The sequence below is a fragment of the Lichenostomus cassidix genome, chromosome 13 (assembly GCF_008360975.1).
Source record: "Lichenostomus cassidix isolate B80296 chromosome 13, HeHo_3.0, whole genome shotgun sequence".
Taxonomy (NCBI): Eukaryota; Metazoa; Chordata; class Aves; order Passeriformes; family Meliphagidae; genus Lichenostomus; species Lichenostomus cassidix.
In genome coordinates, this window is record NC_139494.1 from 7824526 (window position 1) to 7840459 (window position 15934).

Here is a 15934-nt window from a genome sequence, read left to right on the forward strand (position 1 = left end):
TAATGTGAAGGTGCCCAAAGAGGTGGTTTAAGGGTAGGATGAACAGGGAGCAGAGGTGGAGGGTTTCCTGGTGGTGCATCCAAAGCTGTGTGCCTTGTCTGGAGAAGGACATCCCATGCTCAGCTCAAGGCCAACAAACGAGCTCAGCTTTGGCTTGGGGCTCTGCCTTCAGAGCTGCAGAAGCTTTACCCAAAGGTCTGTTCTCAGTGTCTGTTCTCTGGGCCATTGCTACCTACCAAGCAATATTCGCTTGGCTTTGGGTCCTTCTGGGATTTATTTGGTGCTGCACTGAGATCAGTGCTGCACTGCAGACACAACCAGCATGGAGTTTGGCTGATGCACAGTGTTTGCTGAAGTAGTACTTCTGCTGGGAGGTTTTTCTGCAGCCCCAGCTTGAAGAACAAAACCAGGTTGGTGATCCTGGTTGCCTCTGAGAGCTTTTTAGGAATATGCAGCTGGAAATCTTTTAGGCATAAACTTTAGTAGGGATTACCAGTTGATGCCAAGTGGTTTGTATGAAATGTTTACATCCTTTTCCATCCTACTATGTTGTAAAGCCAAATCTAGGAGACCAGTGAGGAGCAAGTGCATTCAGGTACATCAGAATTTGGGGAGCCAAAGGTGGTAGAGTAGCTGGTCCTTTAAGATGGGCCACCTGGTAATTCAGATGATGTACCTTTCCAGAGGTATCTGGAAAGTATCTGAAGGTATGAGAGGCAAGGACTATGCAAAGCCTCTGCTCCAGCTGTGTGTGCTGCTTGGCTGCTCCTGTGCGTCTCCTTCACCTGGGATTTCTCCTGTTCCATCAGCAGTCTTTCCCCATTAAAATTTCAAATCAATCCTCTGATTGTTCCAAGCAAGATGTTGGCAGCTGTGAGAGCTTCTCCAGGTTGCAATGGGTTAAACTCAAATGTCTGTACAATAGATTGGTGCTTTGACCTTTCTTGCTGTCTTTACGTAATGTAAATAACTGAAACTTAAACATTGATTCTCTTTTGTTCTTTCTGTAGCTTTTTTAGTCTTCCCAGTGCGTACTCCATAACAACAGGAAGATACTAATTAGAAGATTTATTAAGGCCAAAACATCTCATGCAGAAGAAATTAATTGGTGCTTACACCTTTAAGCTTGCAATATATTGCACAGAAGAGAATATGTAGCAAGGACTAAAATGCACCGTGTCTTTTGATGGGGGAAAGTTTGCTTGATCAGGTTTCTTGGTAAAGTTGAAATCCAAGATACCTGCCAAAAGGTAAACTGCTAATTCAGGCTGTTGCATGGCTGGCACTAAAACCAGAATGCTAATTTTGGGGCTCTTACCTCAAAGGAGTTAACACTGACTGACTCCAGAGAGATGAGAGACAAAGTTGGTAGTGTGAGGAGCTTTCAGCTTTGCTGCTCAAGCTGCTGCAGTAACAGGGTCCTGTCTGGTTTTGGGGTGTAACTGGAGAACCTGATGTCCCTAACCTGATATCCCTAATCTGACAGCCCTAATCTTTCATCTGGATTCTCACCTTTCAGAGCAATAACTCTTCTGTGCAGCTTTCTTCTGTATACTTACAGGTTTTATAACCAAAATGCACCAACCTTCATCTCTTTAGTTTTCTGAGGGCTGCACATGGTGCCTCACACCCTAACCCCTTCCCCAGAGCTCCCTGCCCACCTCCCACCCACTGTTTGGGGCCAGGTAATCCTGCTTGGCCAGTCCAGCCTCTGCTTGTCCTGCTGGGGTGTGATGGGTGAGAAGGGAACCACTTTAAAGCACAACTAAATGTTATCTATTAATGGAGGGGAAATGGTTTAAAGCTGGAGACTCAGTGTTCCTGGTGAGTTCTGTGTTTGTAGCAGGCTGACTTCCCCTTACACAAATACTTGTTTTAAAAAAAGGAAAGGGGAAAAAAAAAGTGTGATGTCTGTGCCCCAGTAACTTCACACAGGAACAGGGAGAGGCCCCAGTTTATCTCTGTTTTAAACAACCTTGTACATGAATCTCAGGAATGACCTGCTTGTACCAAAGTTGGGTTTAATAAAAACAAAACTGACTTGTTTAACAAACATCTGTTAAAACCATGGTTTGTACACCAGGTATAACCACAGCAATGTCCTCTGTCCAAATTCACAACCCTCTGTGATCCCAGTTAACCCCATTGCCCTGTGACTAAAGTGTGAGGTCCCCTGTGCACCCCTGTATGTCTCGGCAGCTGCTGCCCCCAGTCTCTTCCCTTTTTCCAGGCTGCTACTTTCACCACTGCCCTGGGGCTGGGAGGGTAGGAGTGGCCAAAAGCCAGTCCTTGGCAGGAGGTTTGAAGGAAGTCTCACCCTGTGCCTCTGCCTCGTGCTGGGGGGTGTGAGGTAGTGGGACCAGGGCTGAGAACAGAGAATGGAGGAGTGTGACATGAGCCCTCTGAGGCTCCCCCCGAGGACCTTGTGTCTCTGTAACCGCCCAAGAGCTTGCTGAGATGGAGAGGCTTGCTGAGATGGAGACGCTGACTGCCCCAGGCACTGAGCTCCTGTCCCCAGGGTGTGTGGTACATGACAGCCTCTGAACCCTCTGGATGCCCTTGGCATAAACTAGAACTGGGAAATAGAATGCAGCTCTAGCAGGTATGTGGTCTGAAAAGGACCAAACTGGGCACTTGGAGAACCTGTGGAGACTCCTACCACTTGCAGGCATTAGGGATGAAAGCCCATGGCAAATATGTTCACCCCATGTTGTTGATCCCTGCCTGTCCCTGCTGCCACAGTGGGCAGGGAAGAGGCGCCACGTGTGTCGGGAAGCGGGACCGCGTGGCAAGCACCAGGGTGTGGCACTGCTGTGACTCAGGGGCCACGAATTCAGAGCTGGAAGTCAACTTAGGAGGGCTCTGTCTGTCTTCATGTCTGTGGTGCCCTGCATAGAACCAGGGAAAGCTGGAGCTGTGTGTGACCATCAGGCTCAGCTGAGGCATGACACAGCCTTTGCTGCTGCTTTGATGACTGTTTTAAACTTGCTTGTGTTCTCTTGTGAGGCCAGCCACTCTTAATTCCTTTGGCAAAGCTTTCATCCGGCTTGGAGCCATTGTCAAGTTAGATTCCCAGCTGGATAGGTGAATTGGGAATAGAAGCTTTTTGTTCTTTTTCCAAATTGCTCGGAAGATTTTATTAAGTTCTGTGTGTCATGACCATAGCTGGGTCACTGGGGGGATTCCAGCTGCATGCCTTGCTGAGCAGGAGGAGGAATGGGAGGGGACTCTGAGACGTGCTAGGAGTTAATGCATCTCTCCATCTCAGTGCACTTTTCTGCCTTCCTAAAGAACTGAACTGTAAGTACTGTTCAAATTGAATTTAACACACTTAAGTCAATTAGCGGGGGAAAAAGACCCAACAACTGTATAGATGCAACCCCACAAACGAGATATAACTATTGCATTACTCTTCCCTCTGCAGCTTTCTTGTGTCTTGGTCAATTCTCTGACCACAGGAGTTTCTTTATTTGTGCAACTGTGTAAATGAACACTTCTAGGTTCACACACTCTCCATAAATAGTGACACCGAGTCAGGTTTATTGTCAGAAACACCCCAGTGAGTGCTGTCTTGCAATGGGGCAGCTACATCCTCACCTGTAATGGTTCCTGGGTGACAGCATGAGCTGTGACATGGTTCCTTTTGGTGGGGGATTATGAATGGCGGATGTGGTGGTGGATGGAAGGCTCTGAAATTCTTTGCTGTTTCTGTAGGTGGTTTAAAACAGCCACAGAAAACAGTTCTGTGGGTGCTTACCATAGGGGATTTCAGGTGTAATTGCAGCTTTGTTTACAAGGTGGTGGTAGTTTCAGGCATCTGGAAATCTGGTCTGAATTGAGGCAACAGCAAGAGGAGCCTGGGTTTGAGAGGTGTACCTCACCTGGGCCAAGACCCCCAGGGAAGGGACCTCACTAAGTCAGGATAAGGACAATAAGAGCTCTTTGAAAATACTCTGTAAACATTCTCTGTAGTTTTCCTGGGAGTGAATATTCTCCAAAACAACAATCCCCACAGAGCTGGGCATAACCATATCAGACCTGGCAGCACTCACTGAATCTGGCACATTTTGACCAGTAACTGGTGTGTAGCAAATGGGATCCGCAGCGGTGAGTTGAGCTGCAGTTGGACTAAACTTGTGTTGTACACACAGTCCAAACAGGCAGGCACACAGGTGAAATGGTCATCCTCTCTGAAACTCACTGGGCAAAGTGAGTGTTCCTGTCACTGCTGTCACCTGTGTGTGCACAGTGTTCATCTTGTCACTCATTACTTGTCTAGGCAGGGAGGGGAAAGGTATTAACAGGTTCCAGCCCTGTTCTGCCAGAAAAAAAAAAAAAAGGGAATTGGTGGTGCTCTCACTATCCAAAATGTTCTTTCTGTAAGAATGGTCCTGTTGGCAAGAGCAGCTCCTTCCTGCAGCTGGCAGCTCATTCTTTGCGGCAGGAAGCTCCATTCTGAGCAATGGCAGGAATGCAAAGGTAAGTGACATTTTTAACCTGCTGAAGCCAAGACAGAAGTATTCATTCCTTCATGGTAACTCCAGTGCTGGAATACATGTGTGGAAGGGAGCTGTGCTGCCAGTGAGAAGCAGCAGTGTGTCCTGGGAGACCAGGCAGGCTCCAGGTGAACTGTTCCCATCCCAGTATGGCATCTTGCACCGTGACTGGGAGCACAGGGCCCTGATGGGCCTTCCAGCACTGCCTTCACCTTTTAGAGTTAACCCCTGTTAATGTATACTTTTGAATGTTGATCACAGAGATCTGCAGAGATTTTGAAAAGCAAGTTTGTTTGGGGGTTTTAACACGTCATCCAGCTTATAGGCAAGAACTATACACATAGGCTCAAAGCTGAGGGAAAAAAAACAAGGTTATGATTGTTGTGGTATGAAGTTTCAGCATGTTAATTACTGTGTGTAGAACTTTTCTGCTGGCATTTCCACAGCTAAACAGCTGGTGACAATGCTTGAGATAGGGCAAAGGGGTGGGAGGGAAGCAGAGCCCATTATGCAGCCCAGTTTGCTGCAGGAATCCATGTGGGCATCACCTTTCAGCTGGGCTATTCCAGGACCACAGAGAACAGACCATGCTTATGCTTTATTTAATGGAAACTATAAAAGATTACTTGCCTCCTTCCAAAAGCCAGCCAATCAAATTACAGCTTGTGAGAGAAAAAGAAGGTGCTGCTCAGGAAGAAGGAAAATCCCTATGGTGAAATTAAAACCTTCCCTGTGGTAGGATGGATAAATACCACATCCCAAGCATGCTGCTGCCTGGCTCCCGAGTGTGGGGACCTCACAAACCTCATCTGGTCTAACCCAGCCCCCTGAGTCCTACTCCTGCAGCAGCCCCAGCCTGGGCAGAGTCCCCCCCTCAGCACAGCATCCACAGCTTGAGGTAGCTTTGACCTGGCCCCTGGGAATTCTGTGGGTTTCACTACTGGTTCAAGTCAGGTCTGCTCACGAGTCATTTGCACTGGAACACTTGGGCACGTTCTCTGTGGTTTGAAGAGCAGTGTGGCTTTTTCCCTGCACACACGGAGCTCGCTGTGTTCTCAGAGCTCACCCTAGCAAATTTAACACTTGGGAAGCACTTGCTTAGCACGTCAGTTCTGCAAGATTGGTGTTCAGGAATTCCTGTCCTACAAGGCAAGATAATGAGGTAGGGGAGAAGGCCAGAAACTTTCTTCCTGCACTGATGAGCTCTGCTGTTAGACAGCATGAAGATTTCCTTGCTCCTATCCCATCTCTGTCCCCAAGTTATTTATCCCATGTCATTACATGAGACACCTGCTCAGTATTTAGCCTGTGCTGGTCCATATGAAACCCCCTCCTGTTCTGTGACAGGATTGCAGGTGTGCTGCTGTTATCCATCCCATACAGACTGGATTATACCTTCAGACTAGGGTAACAATCACCTGAAAATGCCTATTGTTTAAAACAACCTCCCCTAATTTTAAAAGGATGTGTGAGGCTGGGTTTTTTTAAGTGCAAGTGTGGTTTAATCTGACCTTTATGAAACTGCTTTGCTATGAAGATTAAGCACTTTGTAAGAAATAATGTGGTTTTGATGGTGGAGGGGAATTAATTAAAGGCATTTTGCATTATCCAGTCTGGTAAGACAGACTAAATTAAAAAAAACCCTTATCGGCACCTGCTGATTGGTGAGAGCCCGAGGCAATGGTGATTGTAGACAAGAAGTGATTTCCCACATTTCATAGGAACTATGTGTTTAATGGCTTAACCATTAAAGGAAGGAGCACAGATCCCAGACCCTCAGATTACAAGGTAAGGCTTTAAGGAAAACTGGGGCTTTGATTCGGGCTTCTCATTGCTGAATCAAAGCCTTGGTTCCATCTGAGAACTCTTGCAGAGGCAGCAGTGGGGGCTGCCCATTCCTCGACAGCAGCTCCTGCTCAGGCTCCCACGGGCCCAGCCAGATTAGCTTTAATGAGAGAACAATGGCATGAGCTGGATGAAAGGCTCAATCTGTCAAACTTCATCATGGCTACTTTAAAAATAAACTCTGAGGCATGTGGTTCTCCATGCAGTTTTTATAGCTGTCTGTCAACTGGATCCCTGGGTTGAAGGACTGTGACCCTCCTCTCCCCAGCTTTCTGTCTTTACATGTTGTTAAAACTGAGGGGTAGCATACACTGCTTAGGAAGGACAAAAAAAATAGGTAATACCAACTGTCTTTATCCTCTGAGAAGCACAGTGACACTTTTGCCCTGTTGTTTCAGCTGTTCTGTTTGCTGGGACCTGCTGGTTCTGCTGCTTCCAAGGCAGTAATTCTCCACTAGTCCTTTTTGGGTGGCTGTAAGGGAGGACAGGGGCAGCTCAGCTGAGGGCACAAGGCTCCTGTGTTCATCCTCCCAGCACTCACTTCCCCATCCTCACTGTACAGATGTCTGAATCCATTACAGCCTCCTTCAGTCTCCACGGTTTCATCAGGAATTTGGGCTGTAGCAGGTGTGAAAGGTGCTGAAACAGGCTGGCTTACAGCAACCTTCAACCTCCCGTGATGGGAATTCTTCCATTCAGAAGGGTGGTGACACGGTAGCCTTGCCTTGGCATGGCCTTGCGTAGCTTGGCTGATGGGATAGAAAATATAAACAGCACTGGGTGGCTGCAAGCACATTAACTCTTGATCCACAAGCTCTTTGCAGTGGATGAATTCAGTGCTGTTCACCTGTAAGGAAAGATGCAGATTTATTATAAGTTCTGGATAAATTACTCTCTCCTGTCACTTAGTAATTAGGGGGAGGGCAGGGACAGGCTGGATGCCTCAGTAGATGCACACAGGCAATATGCTGTTGATCCTGATGGAAAACACTTATCCAGGAGCTCCTGAACTACTACACAGAAGGTGGGCAAGTGCTTCATCTTTGCAGGAAACAACAGGCAGCAGGCACAGCAGGAGGCCAGGTTATTTCAGACAAATTCAAGACCATAAAATGGGTGGATGGCACACTGGCAGCCTGGGTCTTTAGATTTCTATGTGTGCCCTCTTAAAAGGCATGTGTTTTATGAAACAGGAAAAGCTTTAAAATTTTTTTTTAAACTAGAGTTTTTCTTGAAAGTCAAACGGATTATATTTTAAGAGCAATGTGACTGTACTTAGAAGTTTTCTCAGTGTTCAGTGGGAGGCCAGGGAAACTGGGCAGATTTCTAGGTGTTCTCAGGCTCTCCCATCATGAGAGAAACTCTCCTGGCTCAGGATGCAGGGGGCTATCTGTGGCCAAAAATTTGGAAATCTCCCTTCTCTGCCAAAGGGATGTCCCTCTCCCCAGTCCCACCCCTGAGCTGGACTTTTGTTCCCTTTTGTTAGCACCAGCAAGGTCTGCAGCAAAGGCAGAACAAGGACACAAATCTCAGGAGCTGCTAATGGTGGCTGTAAATACACATGGCTTTATTCATTTATCACGTCCTGCCCTCAGGATTTGTGACCAAAGGCCATTTTGCTTCCTACCTGTGCTTTTTTTAGCAGATCAGTAGTAACAACAAACCAACCAGGAGTCTGCCTCTCCAGCTCCAAGGTGATGATCACCAAAGCCAACGTGGAGCCCTTAAACTGCACGAGCTGGTGGCAGGCCATACAGTGCTGCAGCTGCTTGGTCAAGAGTGCAACGTGGAGGGAAGGATTCCTCTGAGGCAGTCTGGGTGGGAGATGGGGCCAGCTGGACATCACCATGGCATGGAACTGCAGAGAAGATAAAGTGTACATATATATATACATATATATATGAAAAGAAAAGCAGAGGTTAGTGAAGTTTATATGTTTTCATGTCATCATCCAGAAGTACAGATGAATTTCATCTCATATCAGGAAACCTGAAGACTTCCCCCACCTTTTTTTTTTGTGTTTTGTGTTCGTATTTGCCAATCATTGAACTGTTTTTTTGAGCTGATAATGAATGTATGAGGTCTGTGTTTCCTAACAATTTCTGAGGTTTCTACAACTATCCAGATTGCTGTCCAGGAGATTCAATTCAGGCCAGCAGCTCCAAATCCAGTAAAACCAGTAATACCAACTGTATTCTGAATTTACGAAGGAAACAAGCACCTACGAAAGGCAGTTTTCACAATCAGCAGCCTAAAATGGCTTAATATTTGCACATAACCTTAAAAAAAGGGATTCAGGATGTGTTCATATCACATGAATTTTGCCTTACTAGCACATGATCGTTTCTTGAAGACAAAGTTTAATTGTTTCTATTAAATGTTTAGTAACTGCAATGTGAACTAAGTGCCAGATCAGGGTAGTCTCATTGCATAAATGAATAATTAGTGGGATGAAAAGGAAAGTGGTTTAAGAAAAAAACTGTGTGTGAAATGTAGCAAAACTCTGACAGCTTTCTATGTACAGTATTAATAGAAGGGAAATAGTTAGAAATATTTTTGCAGCCTGTATTTAAAAAAAATAAAGAAGGCATATAGTTGTGCATTATGAGAATCTTTTTAATGTCCATTTTAGTTGTCCTTTAAAGATGAGAATAAATTTTTTGAGCAAAATGGAAGGTTTTAAATAGTAGAAAATTTTAAAAATAAATTAAAAAATAAAATTACTGTAATATTCTTGCGAAGACTTGCAGATAGGTAGGAATAGGTAGTTTGCCAGACATCTTGGGAAGGATGTGTGGGGGTGTGTGTATGCATCTGTGTTTTTTAGTCTTATTTGATAAGGACTTGTTTCTTTAAAGAAAAAAAATGCAAAATGTAGTGCTTACGATGTTTAAGAAATCCATTGGTGTTGCTGTGTAAAGATCCCACTGAAGCTTATCCAGTATGATTCTTTCCATTCTCAAGATCTCAGCTGGAGAGCGTTTACACCCGCTCTGCACCGCCAGTGTCTGCACCGATGGTATTACCTGTAAAAAAATTTAAAAATATATAAAAAAAAATAAAGAAGCCAACGTCCTACACAGTGCTGTGTGTGCTTCTCTGTATTGTGAAGGGATCTGACAAGTTTAAACATCTTAAGCAGAATGCTCATCCAGGAGACCTTGTTCCTAGGTACCTCCCATCCTGAACGAAGAGTGGTCCCTGCTCACCCCAGGGCAGCTGCTGTGGACCCAACCCATGGCAAAAATGATGCCCTGAGCCCCCTGGGTCACTGTGAGCCTCCCCAGCATGGCATCAGTGATGCACCTTCCCTGCTACCATTCGTTTTGCTCAGAGAAGGCTTGCTGTCAGCCAGCGTTACAGGGCCTGCTGTGGTTGTCTTGTTTCTGGTGGTCATTGACTCAGCTTCTCCTTTGTAGCTGAGAGGAAAAGAAGAATAACCTCAATGTAACACCACCTAAGAAAGGCTGTGAAGAGTATTTCACTACAGCAGTGGCTGTTAGAAGAGATGTGCATATCTGACTCCAGCTCCTGAGTTTCCTGCTCTTTTGCAAAGCAGAAGGAAGAGGAGGAGTGCAATCTGAAGTGCTTTTGGCTAATGCTTGTAAATGCCTGCAGAAGTCTATCACTGCATTTCTGCTGTAGGAGATATCCTGTGTAATTTCTCACTGGCTGCTGACTTTACTTGCTCATCTTGAGGTGCAAACTTGAGTCCGTTCCTCACCAGGCTCAGAAACCAGTTTTGGCTCCAAGCAAACTCATCTATTTACAGCTTCCTCTGAGGATCCTCTGCTCTGTCCCACCTGCTGTGCCCTCCCAGGAGCTATAACAAGGGAATTACAGCCCTCTGATGTGCATCTTAACTGTCCCTCCAGACAAAGCTCTACTGTTGAGCCATGGATTCTGAAGAGAACGGAGAGGTTTAGGGGCAGGAGGAGTAAACACATCCACGACATAAACAATAATAAGTCCTTCATCCCTAAAGGTCACAATTCTTCAAAACAACACTGAAACAGGACTGAAAATGCTACTGTCAGCCCTTAAGGACTACTTAGGGTAAACAAATAACACTCTGTCATTATGTCCAAGTTGTTAAAAGACCTGCAAACATGAACAACTTTCAGTGTGTTTACAATGAAACATACAGACCTCATCTTCTTCATTGGTTTTTGCTGCAAGGACAAGGCAGGAAATTGCAATGCACTGCAGATATTTTAATTGGGCCTGAAGGGAGAAGAAGAAAACACTGAGTAAAGAAGATAAGAGTCTTGGGGGAAATAATTGTCTTTCTATGACACATGCACAAGTTTCAAACTTTCATTTAAGTTGCTTCTGAATTAGTTTAGCTACAGAAGCTGGAAATAGAACAAGGAAATTCAAAGTGAAGCAGAATACATCCTCTTATTGGTGCTGTTTTTATTAATATACGTCACAATTTTTTGCCTATTCAAAGCCACAGTATTACAATACTTCTCCTCACTTCAGATATTGGTTTACATTGGACTTCAAGAAGAATTTCTTCATGGAAGGGGTTATTAAGCATTGGAAGGGGTTGCCCAGGGAGATGGGGAAGTCACTGTCCCTATAGGTGTTCTAGAAATGACTGGATGTGGCACTGAGTGCTATGGTTTAGTTGATGATAGGGTGGTGATCTAAGGCTGGACTCAATGATCTTAAAGGCCTTTTCCAACCTTAATGATTCTATTATTATATATGCCAGTATCAACATAAATAGAATTGAGACCTGCAAGGCTCAGCTCAACTCCTAACTTTGCTGAAGCTTCAGTGGCAGAAAAATTCAGTCCCACAGTTTAATTAAAAATAGTGGTTTAAAAACCAGAATATTAAAAGCGTTAATGTGAATAATTTCTGTTTAGCAGAGAAAACCAGATAAGTTCTTAGTACTTATCACAGCAGTTGGACTAAGTTCACACAAAGACTTCTAATGAGGACTGTATGTCCGTTCGTCAGTACCTCATCAAACACTCAAGTTCATACATGTGTGTGTATATATATATATGTATATATATATATTTGCTTAATGGCCTTCTGCAGCAACGACCCTGACTGCTCCCTAAATCTGCTGCCAAACATAGTCCCTGCTTTGTGTATAAACTGATTACATGCTCCTTACATTCCCAGTCAGTAATCTAGCCAGGGAAAAGCTGAGAGAAATCTCTACCTTTACTGATGCCAACAGCCTGTTGAAGATGCTGGTGGCTAAGGCAAACGTTTCTGGGTAAAACTGGAACTGGGAGCTGATTTCTGCAATCCAGAGAACCGCTTTTTTGTAACACGACAGAGAGATATCTGTGCCCTGAGGGGAAGGAAAAGTTAGAAGAAAAATACAGTTAGTGCTTTGATGATTTTGTTAACGTATCTCCAAAGGAAGACTAAAATCTTTTTAAGTGCTCTAATTAGCATCTCAGATGGCTGGAGGCTTGAAAGGAAGGAAGTTGTCGGCTGTGTCCACAGAGGGAGGGCAAGGGCACATTTTGGAGCCGTTTAAAGCTCTCACTCATGCTGCCCACCCAGCCTGGCTCTAGCTATGCTTACCCAGGCCTGGTACTGGATTGTACTGGAGCACTGAGTGGGGAAGCACCCAGCCCTGCAGACCTGAGCCCTTACAAACAAGGTCCTCAGTGTGCTCGTTATTCCCTCCCTGGAAAAATGGAAGCCTTGGCGCAAGCATGTGTTCCACTCAGCCAGCCTCGACAGAGAAACTGGAGTCAGGAGCAGGTTTTGATTTACTCTGCAAGAGTGTTGGGACCAGAGCCAGGTTTGTGACTCCCCAAAGGTAAATGGCAAAATGTACTGAGTTTTTTCTTTCTTACATCTTATTTGAAGCTGGTGAGAGGGAGGACTGTGGCTGCCATGACAATGGCACCCAGGAGCCATGGCACCTGAATACTGTTGTAGAAGTGAAAGGGCCAAGCAGCTACACAGAACAGACAACACTAACCACCAACTTGTTTAATATTACTCATCACATTATCTGTTTCACTATTTTGCTTCATTTGGTAGTAAAAATATTTGGTAAAAAATAGCATTTCTAGACTATTGCAAAAAAAGAGACAAGGTTGTCGAGGCACTTCTCTGCATTCTTCCGTGGTTCTGATGCACTTACAGAAGCAGCCAAGCAAAACTGTTTGCACTGTACACAGAGACCATGGAGTGTTGTAACTTCCTAAGGTAGCTTGGAATGCTGCTGGGTTTCTGCTAGGCCTCAGTGAATTTCCTCTTCTCCCACCTTAATAGATGGAACTCACAGATAATGCTGAACACAATTAATATGCCAAATTTATGGCTTTACCATCAATGGGCTGCTCTTACCTCACCACATTACCCAAAACTATTTCACATTTCCCAAAACTACTACTGTTCTGACTGAGTCAGAACAGAATGCAAAGCCCCTGGTTTATACAAGGCATCAATAAAATGTAAAATGGGAAAAATACAGACCCTCCTCCCCCTCCATTCTTTAAGCCAAGTCCATGGAGGATGACTTTTGCATTCAGGTGGGTCAGATGGCAGTAACAACACAGCATCTCTGCAGGATACCTTAGGGAATTCCAAAGGGGACAGGGAAGGATACCTTTAGGGTGAGATTCTGGAAAACTGGCACTTTCCAAATCCTAGCCTCTCTGGCTAAGGCATTCTCCAGGAAGAAGGCAAGTCGTGAGCTCTCTATATGCCCAGGGCACTTCATGGCAGCTCTTGGAGCCAGTTTCCTGTAGGGAGCCACTGACAAAAACAAACAAACAAGAAAAGAATCATAAAGCGACATCCCAGCTCCTTGTACTAAGTGTGATCCCCTCTTTTGATGCCTTTCCAGCACTGAGAACTGAGGAGCAGCCATAGAACTTGTTTGTTTGCAGGTAGCGCAATCCTGACATCCATTTTCCCTGGAAGTTCATGATGAAAGAAAACATGACAGATGTCCCAACAACAGCACAGTCCAGCTTTTTCCCTCCTGGGCTTTGTAAAGGCTTGAGAAACCTTGGGTCGAGCACTCCAGATTATTTCATTTATCCTATTTCACACATTCTGCTCTCCACTTGCAGAGCTATTACATTGCAACCTGTTGTCACCTGATTTCAAGTTTCTGGCAAACAGAAGCTTATTGTTTCCGTACAAAGGCTCAAAGATGACTGTTCTTAAGAGGTCTATGAAGTCCCAATTAATGGTTTTCCTCAGAGCAGATCTGGAAATCCCACTCTCCAGACTAAGCACATATTTAAGGAAATAAACATCTCTGAATCATATCAGTACCAAGTGAGTGAGAACATCCAGCCTGAAACTATTTCAAGGCTTACATTTTGGTTTCCCTTTAACAACAGAAAAAAGATGTTACTAGGTATAAAATTCCTGGTTTTCTTTCCAAAAGAGTGGTGAACGTGGGCTTCCTCACCGGTGTTTTCTGGAAGCTCACACCATTATCTCTGCAGTTCCAGTAAAAAACCCAAAGTGACATGAATCCTCTGGAAACCGCTCTACATTTCTAAAGCTGGAGCTGTGATGTTTCCCTGAAAGCAGGAACCACAACATGACTTTAACTTCGGCTGCCACTGGATGTCAGAGCATCCAAACCCAGCTGTCCGGACCGTTTCAGCAGAGGCAGAGCTGGAAATTATTTATCTGACCGGTTTGATGCTGAGAAATTTACTCTTGTGTAGCTGGGGGAGGGCATAATAATTAAAATCTCGCCCTCCGGCTAGTTCCGACTGTTCCTGAGAATGACACCGAGCAGCTCCCGCACCGCCAGCGCTCAGACAGCCCCTCCAGCCCCGCAGAGCAACCGGGGGGCGACGGGCATCCCCTGCCCTGCCCATCCCGTCCCGACCACGTCCTTACCCGCCTGGCCGGGCTGCCGGCACGGGGCACCGAGCAGCGCCCGGGGCAGCTGGGCGGCGGTGCAGCAGGGGCCGGGAGGGGCCGGTGACGCGACGGCTGCGGCGGGACCGCCCCGGGAGGGCGGCGGGCAGCGGGGCGATGCCTGCGGGGGACCAGCAGGGATATTGCTCCGTGTTCCACCCCCACGGGCGCTGCTGGACGCCTCCGCCGGGAATTTCGGTGCCCGATCTGCGGGGCACGGCACAGCTCGGCACGCATTTCCTCTCTCCGGGTGCGAACCGCATGGCAGCTCGCAGGTGAGCGCTGTCTCAGCCCGTGTGGGTCTGTCTCACCTACACGGAGATCACGGCAAAGCCTTGCGCTGCCGGGATCGGGATGGAGTTCTGCCGCGGCCATAAACACTGTAACCTTCAGCATGGCCCCTAAATCCGTCTGTCCCCTTCCCTGGCACCAGTTATTGCCTTGACAGAGGCGCTGCCACTTCTCTTCAACTTGGCCCTGTCCAAAACATCCGTTTGGTGAAACCACACAACCCCAGCACCTGCCAAGACCTATTTTCCTTCCAGTCACAGGAAAGTACCTTTTCTGTGTTTCATCGAGCACATGCACCCTTGTCCCTTCCCAGAGCTGAGCCTCTCTGCCAGCATTCGTGTTTGACCCCACGTTTGCTCCCCGCCAGGATCTCTCCACGTCTCAGATCCACTCTCAGCTTTCCCTTCAGGTCCTAGATCCCTTTGTTTTCCTCCTGCAACACTTTCTGTGGGAAGCTGGTTCCAATATTTTATGTTAAATCTCTTCTTGTTCCTCAGCTTTACCTGCCCACACACGACTCTCGGTTCTCTCACCAGCCCCTTGGGTTATACATTTTCCGGTGCTAAATTACTCTATTAGTCCACAAATCTCTGCATGCAGCACAGCTCTGAGTAAAACCGTGCCAGTGTATAAAGAGCAAAGCGACTGTTTGCTGAACCTCGAGCTGCCTGACTCACCTGGTGACACACAGCTGGGGCTGAGGCAGTAATGTCCTGTCATTACTGCTGCGTTCCCGGCCCTGTGACACACCGCTTAGTTTGGTGGGAGAGGTCTGCAAGGCACAGATCAGCTCTGTCCACATTCCTGCTCCTGCTTACATCCCTCTGGCAAAAATACAGCCTTCGGTTTATGTCTGTGCTCGATGCTGGGGATTCCTTGCCTTGCCCGGGGATCCCAGGCCCTGGTGGTCCATAGCAAAGGTAGCGAGGGGAGGAGTGGGACTGAACAACACCCTGTGACCTGCCGGCAGGATTTGGGTGTGCAGAAGTACCTGGGGGGAGCGAGAAAAGTGTGATTCAGGGCATGAGGAACAAAGGAAACTATTCATGGGCCTCTCCTGTTGAGCAAAATTATGTGTTTGACTCTTGATAACATCGATTATGAAAGGAAAAAGTCAGATTGTTGGAATAATTTAATTCCTGTAAACATGTGATACATGGACAGTGTGATGTTAAAAAGCTGCAAGTAGGAGAAGAGCAGGTGAGGCTGTGGAGGATCCCAGCAGTATCCTGTGAAATTTCACACTAAATGACAACTTGAAAATGTGCCTCATTAGTGCAGGGCTAATTGATTTATGTGCCTGTATCGCTTGTTTATATTTAAAGTACTCTGCAGTCCCTCTGTCCCAGCAGTAATTCAAAACATTACAGTCAGGAAAAGGAGAGAGATTTTCTGCCTGTGTGGAGAAGAGGCTGGTGCTGCAGCCC

The 15934-nt window shown here is 46.2% G+C and overlaps 1 protein-coding gene across 4 annotated transcripts in view; it reads left to right on the forward strand.

Annotated features, from left to right (window-relative positions):
• SEPTIN8 (septin 8) overlaps nucleotides 1–9421 on the forward strand; it is a 42304-nt gene extending 32883 nt beyond the window's left edge. For 2 of the 4 annotated variants that reach the window (XM_085073481.1, XM_085073483.1), the window contains exon 10: nucleotides 7984–9421. In XM_085073481.1, coding sequence (XP_084929607.1) covers nucleotides 7984–8149 — 166 coding nt within the window. In that variant the 3' untranslated portion in view covers nucleotides 8150–9421. Of the gene's footprint in view, nucleotides 1–1010; nucleotides 2054–7983 lie in introns of those variants that run through there. The other 2 variants (XM_085073482.1, XM_085073485.1) reach the window with 2 other exon arrangements.
• The last annotated feature ends 6513 nt before the right edge of the window (nucleotides 9422–15934 follow it).